The sequence below is a fragment of the Homarus americanus genome, unplaced genomic scaffold, assembly GCF_018991925.1.
Source record: "Homarus americanus isolate GMGI-L3 unplaced genomic scaffold, GMGI_Hamer_2.0 scaffold19434, whole genome shotgun sequence".
Lineage (NCBI taxonomy): Eukaryota > Metazoa > Arthropoda > Malacostraca > Decapoda > Nephropidae > Homarus > Homarus americanus.
In genome coordinates, this window is record NW_024741595.1 from 46108 (window position 1) to 55000 (window position 8893).

Consider the following 8893-nt stretch of genomic DNA (forward strand, 5'->3'; position numbering starts at 1 on the left):
AGTCATGACCTGCTGGAGCCTGTTGTGGTGCTGCCTGAGTTATGACCTGCTGGAGCCTGTTGTGGTGCTGCCTGGGTGCATGACTGCTGGAGCCTGTTGGGGTGTTGCCTGCTACCTGTTGCCTGAGTTATGACCTGCTGGAGCCTGTTGTGGTGCTGCCTGCGCCTGAGTTATGACCTGCTGGAGCCTGTTGTGGTGCTGCCCTGCCTGAGTTTTGACGCCGGCTGGCTGGTGCTGCCCCTGCCTGAGTTGTGACCTGCTGGAGCCTGTTGTGGTGCTGCCTGGGTGACCTGGGGCCTGTTGTGGTGCTGCTGTGCCTGAGTTATGACCTGCTGGAGCCTGTTGTGGTGCTGCCTGCTGCCCCTGCCTGGTTATGACCTGCTGGAGCCTGTTGTGGTGCTGCCTGCTGCCCCTGCCTGAGTTGTGACCTGCTGGAGCCTGTTGTGGTGCTGCCTGCTGCCTGAGTTGTGACCTGCTGGAGCCTGTTGTGGTGCTGCCTGCTGCCGTGAGTTATGACCTGCTGGAGCCTGTTGTGGTGCTGCCTGCTGCCCCCTGCCTGAGTTGTGACCTGCTGGAGCCCGTTGTGGTGCTGCCTGCTGCCCCTGCCTGAGTTGTGACCTGCTGGAGCCTGTTGTGGTGCTGCCTGCTGCCTGGTTGTGACCTGCTGGAGCCTGTTGTGGTGCTGCCTGCTGCCCCCTGCTTGAGTTATGACCTGCTGGAGCCTGTTGTGGTGCTCCCTGCCCCTGGGTGACCTGCTGGAGCCTGTTGTGGCGCTGCCTGCTGCCTCCTGCGAGTTATGACCTGCTGGAGCCTGTGGGGTGTTGCCTGCCACCTGTTGCCTGAGTTATGACCTGCTGGAGCCTGTTTGGTGCTGCCTGCTGCCCCTGCCTGGTTGTGACCTGCTGGAGCCTGTTGTGGTGCTGCCTGCCCCCTGCCTGGTATGACCTGGAGCCTGTTGTGGTGCTGTCTTGTGCCTGGAGTTATGACCTGCTGGAGCCTGTTGTGGTGCTGCCTGCTGCCCTGCCTGAGTTATGACCTGCTGGAGCCTGTTGTGGTGCTGCCTGCTGCTGTGATGACCTGCTGGAGCCTGTTGTGGTGCTGCCTGCTGCCCCTGCCTGAGTTGTGACCTGCACCTGTTGTGGTGCTGCCTGCCCCTCTGCCTGGATTATGACCTGCTGGAGCCTGTTGTGGTGTTGCCTGCTACCTGTTGCCTGAGTTATGACCTGCTGGAGCCTGTTGTGGTGCTGCCCTACTGCCTCCTGTGAGTTGACCTGCTGGAGCCTGTGTTGCTGCCTGCCTGAGTTATGACCTGCTGGAGCCTGTTGTGGTGCTGCCTGCTGCCTCCTGCTTGAGTTATGACCTGCTGGAGCCTGTTGGGTGTTGCCTGCTGCCTGTTGCCTGAGTATGACCTGCTGGAGCCTGTTGTGGTGCTGCCCCTGCCCCTGTGAGTTATGACCTGCTGGAGCCTGTTGGGTGTTGCCTGCTCCTGTTGCCTGAGTTATGACCTGCTGGAGCCTGTTGTGGTGCTGCCTGCCTCCTGAGTTATGACCTGCTGGAGCCTGTTGTGGTGTTGCCTGCCCTGTTGCCTGAATTATGACCTGCTGGAGCCTGTTGGCCTGTTGTGGTGCCTGCCCCCTGTGATTATGACCTGCTGGAGCTGTTGTGGTGCTGCCTGCCACCTGGGTTGTGACCTGCTGGGCCTGTTGTGGTGCTGCCTGCTGCCCTCTGCCTGGTCTGACCTGCTGGAGCCTGTTGTGGTGTTGCCTGCTACCTGTTGCCTGAGTTGCGACCTGCTGGAGCCTGTTGTGGTGCTGCCTGCTGCCCTCTTCCCAATTATGACCTGCTGGAGCCTGTTGTGGTGTTGCCTGCTACCTGTTGCCTGAGTTATGACCTGCTGGAGCCTGTTGTGGTGCTGCCTGCTGCCCCTCTGCTGAGTTATGACCTGGAGCCTGTTGTGGTGCTGCCTGCTGCCTCTGCTGAAGTTATGACCTGCTGGAGCCTGTTGTGGTGCTGCCTGCCCCTGAGTTATGACCTGCTGGAGCCTGTTGTGGTGCTCCGCCTGAGTTATGTTCTGCCTGCTCCTGCTGCCTGTCCTTGTTGCAGGTTATGACCTGTTGAAAGCTGTTGTGGTGCTGCCTGCTGCCTGAGTTATGTTGCCTGAATAATGACCTATTAGACCGTGTTGGATGCAGGTGTTGTGCTGCCTGTCCCTGCTGCCTGCTGCTTTTTCTACTGATTTCTGCTTCTGCTTGACGTACATAACCTGATATTGGTTATTGTTTGGTCTGCTTTAAGAGCTTCCGTGACTCATTACCACCACCACCACCACAACTACCACTATTGTCACTACTACTACCACTATTATCACTACTACTACCACTATTATCACTACTACTACTACTACCACCACCACCACAACAACTACCACTGTTATCACTACTACTACCACCACCACAACTACCACTGTTATCATTACCACCACACCACCAACAACCACTATTGTCACCCACCACCACCACAACTACCACTAATATCACTACTACCACCACCAAAACTACCACATTATTACCACCACCACCACCACAACTACCAATAATATCACTTACTCTGCTACCACCCACCACAACCTACCAATTATCATTACCACCACCACCACCACCACCACTACCACTATTATCACCACTACACCACCACACAACCACCACTAACACCCACCACCACCACCACTATTATCACTACCACCACTACCACCACCACCACCACCCTACATCACTACCCACCACACAACTACACCAACACCTACCACTACCCACAACACCACCTAATATCACTACTACTACCACCACCACCACTATTATCACTACCACCATCACTACACCACAACTATATCACCACTACACACCACCACCCTATTATCACTCCACCACCACCACTATCCTACCACCACCACAACTACCACTAATATCACTACTACCACTAATATCACTACTACCACCACCACCACCACCACTATTATCATACCACCACACCACTATTATCACCACCACCACCACCACAACTACCACTATTATCACACTACCACCACCACCGCAACTACTAATTCCTACTACTACCACCACACCACTATTATCACTACCTACCACTACCACTATTATCACTACCACCACCACCCACACCACAACCACAATATCACTACTACTACCCACCCACCACCTCCTACCACCCACCACTACCACCACCACACACCACCACCACCACACCTCCTATCATCACTACCACCACCACCACCACAACTACCACTATTATCACCACTACCACCACTCAACTACACTAATATCACCACTACCACCACCAATTATCACTACCACCACCACCACCACTATTATCACCACCACCACCACCACAACTACACTAATATCCACTACTACCACCACCACCACCTCCACTACCACCACCACCTGTATCACCTACCACCACCACCACCACAACTACCACTAATATCCTACTACTACCACTAATATCACTACTACTACCACCACCACCACTATTATCACTACCACCACCACTATTATCACCACCACCACCACAACTACCATAACTTATCACCCTACCTACACCACTACCACTAATATCACTACTACCACCCACACCACCACCCAATACCACTACCACACTATTATCACTACCACCACCACCACCACAACTACCACTATTATCCTACTACTACCACCACACCACTATTATCTACCACCACCACAACTACCCTATATCACCCACCACACTAATATCACTACTACCACACCACTATTCTACCACAACACCACTATTATCACTACTACTACCACTACCACCACACAACTACCACTATTATCCTACTACTACCACCACTACACCACCCACCACCACCACCTAACTACCACTATTATCCTACCATCACCATTACCACTAATATCACTACCATCACCACTACCCTGTATCCTACTACCACTACCACCACCACTATTATCACTCCTACCCACCACAACCATAAATACCACTTTACTATTACTACCACTGCCACCACCACCACACTACCATTAATATCCTACCTACCACACCACTTACTCCTACCACCATAACTACCACTATTATTACTACTACTACTAACACCCCTATTATTACTACTACCTACACCACTACCTTACCTACTACCACTACCACTACCTACAACTACCAACACTTTAATACCACCTACCCCACCTACCCTACCTGTACCACTACTACCGCTACCACTATTACCACCACTACTATTACCACTATTATAAGTATCACTATCACCACCACTACCAATACTACTACTAATACTACCACTTCTGCATCACCACCACCATCACCACAGCTAAGAACATGAGAGTGCTCATTTTAATCTTCCCTCAAACCACACACACAGATAGATAGATAGATGGATAGATGGATGTTTTATTGACCACGAATTATGAATACAGAGTTTACACTAAAATTTTACATAAAATGGTTTAAATGAAAATGCTTTAAAACACCAAACATTAATAAAGTTCAATGATTCAACGAGTAACACAAAAAATAGAGGAAAACCACGAGTAAATAAAGTAAAAAAAATAACTACAAGTTAAATAAACTAAAACACACACACATATACAGTATATATATATATATATATATATATATATATATATATATATATATATATATATATATATATATATATATATATATATATATATATATATATATATTACAGTATCATAAGACATATAAACAAAGATATAAGCGTTACCACCGAGGTATATTTTGACGTATATTTAGATCCTACGTAGGAACCCCCCCGGTGAAGTAGGATATCCTGCTGTGTACACTGATATATGTGTAGGAGGGAGAGACGAGGGAACAGCCTGAATAATACACGGGGGATAATGTGGTGATCATCAACAGGACGGCAGTGTGTGCATTATATCATAGTACATTAAGATGTTAACACCCTCACCCGATCATGGTGCTCAGGAAACATTGATGGTCCGTCTGCCTTATTGAGGGTGATGGTGAGGGTGTGGTGAGGTGATGGTGAGGTGATGGTGAGGTGTTGGTGAGGTGTTGAGCTGTGGTGAGGGGGTGATGGTGAGGTGTTGGTGAGATGGTGAGGTGTAGTGAGGCTGACGGTGAGGTGATGGTGAGGGTGTTGGTGAGGTGTTGGTGAGGTGATGGTGAGGGTGTGGTGAGGTGTTGGTGAGGTGTGGTGAGGTGTTGGTGAGGTGTTGGTGAGGGTGTTGGTGAGGGTGATGGTGAGGTGATGGTGAGGGGTGTTGAAGGGGTGATGGTGATGGGTGTTGGTGAGGGTGATGGTGAGGGTGATGGTGGTGTTGGTGAGGGTGATGGTGAGGGGTGTTGGTGAGGGCTGACGGTGGGGTGATGGTGAGGGTGATGGTGAGGGTGATGGTGAGGGTGATGGTGAGGTGATGGTGGGGTGATGGTGGGGGTGTTGGTGAGGGTGTGGTGAGGGGGATGGTGGGGGTGATGGTGGTGGTGGTGGGGTGATGGTGAGGGGTGAGTGGTGAGGGGTGGTGGGGGTGATGGTGGGGTGTTGGTGAGGTGATGGTGAGGTGTTGGTGAGTTGGTGGGGTGTTGGTGGGGGTGTTGGTGGGGATGGTGGGGTGTTGGTGGGGGTGTTGGTGGGGTGATGGTGGGGGTGATGGTGAGGGGTGTTGGGGGTGATGGTGATGGGTGTTGGTGAGGGTGATGGTGAGGGTGGTGAGGGGTGTTGGTGGGGGTGATGGGTGAGGTGTTGGTGAGGGTGACGGTGAGGGTGATGGTGAGGGGTGATGGTGAGGGTGATGGTGAGGTGATGGTGAGGGGTGATGGTGGGGGTGATGGTGAGGTGTTAGTGAGGGGTGTGGTGGGTGATGGTGAGGTGATGGTGGGGTGTGATGGTGAGGGTGATGGTGGGGGTGATGGTGAGGGTGGTGAGGTGTGATGGTGAGGGGTGATGGTGAGGGGTGTTGGTGAGGGGTGTTGGTGAGGTGTGATGTTGAGGGTGTTGGTGAGGTGTTGGTGAGGGGTGTTGGTGAGGGGTGTTGGTGAGGGGTGAGGGTGTTGGTGAGGTGTGATGGTGAGGTGATGGGGAGGGGTGTTGGTGAGGGGTGCTGGAGGGCTGTTGGTGAGGGGTGTTAGTGAGGGTGTTGGTGAGGGGTGATGGTGAGGGGTGAGGTGAGGGTGATGGTGAGGTGTGATGGTGAGGCTGTTGGTGAGGGGTGTTAGTGAGGGTGTTGGTGAGGGGTGATGGTGAGGGTGATGGTGAGGTGTGATGGTGAGGTGATGGTGAGGGGTGTTGGTGAGGTGTGATGGTGAGGTGATGTTGAGAGGTGTTGGTGGAGGGGTGTTGGTGAGGGTTATGGTGAGGGGTGAATGTGAGGGTGATGGTGAGCTGTGATGGTGAGGGGGTGTTGGTGAGGGGTGTTGGTGAGGGGTGATGGGAGGGCTGTTGGTGAGGGGTGTTGGTGAGGGGTGATGGTGAGGGTGTTGGTGAGGAGTGTTGGTGGGTGTTGGTGAGGGGTATTGAAGGCTGACGGTGAGGGGGATGGTGAGGGGTGCTGGAGAGTGTGTTGGTGGAGGGGTGATGGTGAGGCTGTTGGTGAGGGCTGTTGAGGGGTGTTAGTGAGGGGTGTTGGTGAGGGGTGATGGGAGGCTGTTGGTGAGGGGTGATGGTGAGCTGTGATGGTGAGGGGTGTTGGTGAGGGTGTTGGTGAGGGGTGATGGTGAGGGGTGTTGGTGAGAGGTGTTGGTGAGGGGTGATGGTGAGGGCTGTTGGTGAGGGCTGTTGGTGAGGGGAGGGGTGATGGTGAGGGTGCTGGTGAGGTGATGGTGAGGGGTGATGGTGAGGGATGTTTTAGAGGGTGATGGTGAGGGTGATCAAGAGGTGATGGTGAGGGTGTTGGTGAGGGGTGTTGAGGGGTGATGGTGAGGGGTGATGGTGAGGGGTGTTGGTGAGGGGTGTTGGTGAGGGTGCTGGAGAGGGGTGATGGTGAGGTGATGGTGAGGGTGTGGTGAGGGGTGTTGGTGGGGGGGTGTTGGTGAGGGGTGGTGGAGGGGTGATGGTGAGGGGTGATGGTGAGGTGTGATGGTGAGGTGATGGTGAGGGGTGATGAGGGGTGATGGTGAGGGGTGCTGGTGAGGGTGCTGGAGGGGTGCTGGTGAGGGTGATGGTGAGGGGATGGTGAGGGGTGATGGTGAAGGATGTTGGTGAGGGCTGTTGGTGAGGGCTGATGGTGAGGGGTGATGGTGTGGGCTGTTGGTGAGGGTGATGGTGAGGGGTGATGGTGGGGTGTTGGTGAGGGGTGTTGGTGAGGGGTGTTGGTGAGGGTGATGGTGAGGGTGATGGTGAAGGGTGATGGTGGGTGGTGGTGAGGGTGTTGGTGAGGGGTGTTGGTGAGGGCGTTGGTGAGGGGTGTTGGTGAGGGTGCCGGTGAGGGTTGTTGGTGAGGGATGTTGGTGAGGGCTGATGTTGAGGGGTGTCGGTAGGGCTGTTGGTGAGGGTGAGGTAAGGGTGATGGTGAGGGTGTTGGTGAGGGTGTTGGTGAGGGGTGTTGGTGAGGGGCTGATGGGAGAGCTGATGGTGAGGCTGTTATGAGGCTGTTGGTGAGGGCTGTTGGTGAGGGCTGTTAATAAGGGCTGTCAATAAGGGCTGTTACTAAGGAGTTTATGGATGTTGTTACTGAGCCAGCCAGGGCTATCACAAGAGGTGTCAAGGCTGTCAACGTGACTGTCATATTCTTGCCCCAGCTCTTAATGCTCTTTCATCGGCTGTCATATCTGTCACTGGTGTCAAGGACATTGTCATGAACGGTGTCAGGGTGTCATCAGTCATTTAGATGGAGGAGGTAAGTAGGGGAGGAATGGGTGAAGAGGTGAGGAGTGGATGGCAGGTGAGGGGAAGGAGATAATGGCGGAGGTGAGGAAGACAGGAACAGTGAGGGGAGAAGGGTTAGGTAGGTAGGTGAGGGGGTTTATATCTCCAACTTGTAATATCGGGCACCCATTTACAGTTGGCTTTTCTAGGAATGCCCCGGGATCGAACCAGCGACCCTATGGGCAGGAGACGAGAGCTGTATCCACACGGCCAACGTACTTCTAATCATCACAACGAGACTCTTTATATAAATAGAATGAACAAATATCTCTGAGGGACCCAAGTTCTTACCCGAGGGATGCCTGGGTCATTGTGTGTATGATTTTGTAATGGAGAGGTCAGGTGGGAGGGAGGGAGACAGGCAAGGAGTGAAGGAGGGAGTGGCAGAGAAAGCAGGAGGAGGGAGGGAGGGAGACAGGCAAGGAGTGAAGGAGGGAGGGCAAGGAAAGCAGGGAGGGAGGGAGGGAGGGTGGCTGACCCATGCAAGGTCGATACAGGTGTCGCCTGATTGTCCCAGGCCGGCCCTCACCTGCCCAACCACGTCTCCCTCCTTCCCTCCCTGACCCTCCTTCCCTCCCTGACCTTTCCTGACCCTCCACCCTCTTTCTATCAGACCTTCCCTGACCCTACTCTTCCCCCTCTGACCTGCCAGGCTACGCCTCCTCTACCTCTCCCTCACCCTCTCCTTTCCTTTTTCCCTCAACCTCCACTTCCTCTCACCTCCTACTCCCTTTCTCCTTCTCTCATCCTCACCCCCTCTTTCCCCCTCTCTCCCCCATCCACCACCCCCTCCCTCACCTGCCTAGGCCCCCTCCGTCCCTCATCCTCCACCCCTCTCACCTGCCTGCCTCACCCCCCCCTTATCCTCTTTCACCCTCCTAATTACCTGGCTTGAACCGTCCACCTGTTATAGATCACACCAGATTCCACGACCCGATTTATACGATATAGCCCAACAGATTTACACGCCACTAT

The 8893-nt window shown here is 53.5% G+C and overlaps 1 protein-coding gene across 1 annotated transcript; it reads right to left on the minus strand.

Annotated features, from left to right (window-relative positions):
* Nucleotides 1–371: 371 nt before the first annotated feature.
* On the minus strand, nt 372–1850 carry LOC121875987 (hornerin-like; the record flags this gene model as incomplete). The annotated part of the gene is made up of 2 exons (XM_042380831.1): nt 372–787; nt 1037–1850. Coding segments are annotated over 2 exons (1230 nt in total), but the record flags the coding sequence as incomplete, so codon positions are not given.
* Between the last annotated feature and the right edge of the window lie 7043 nt (nt 1851–8893).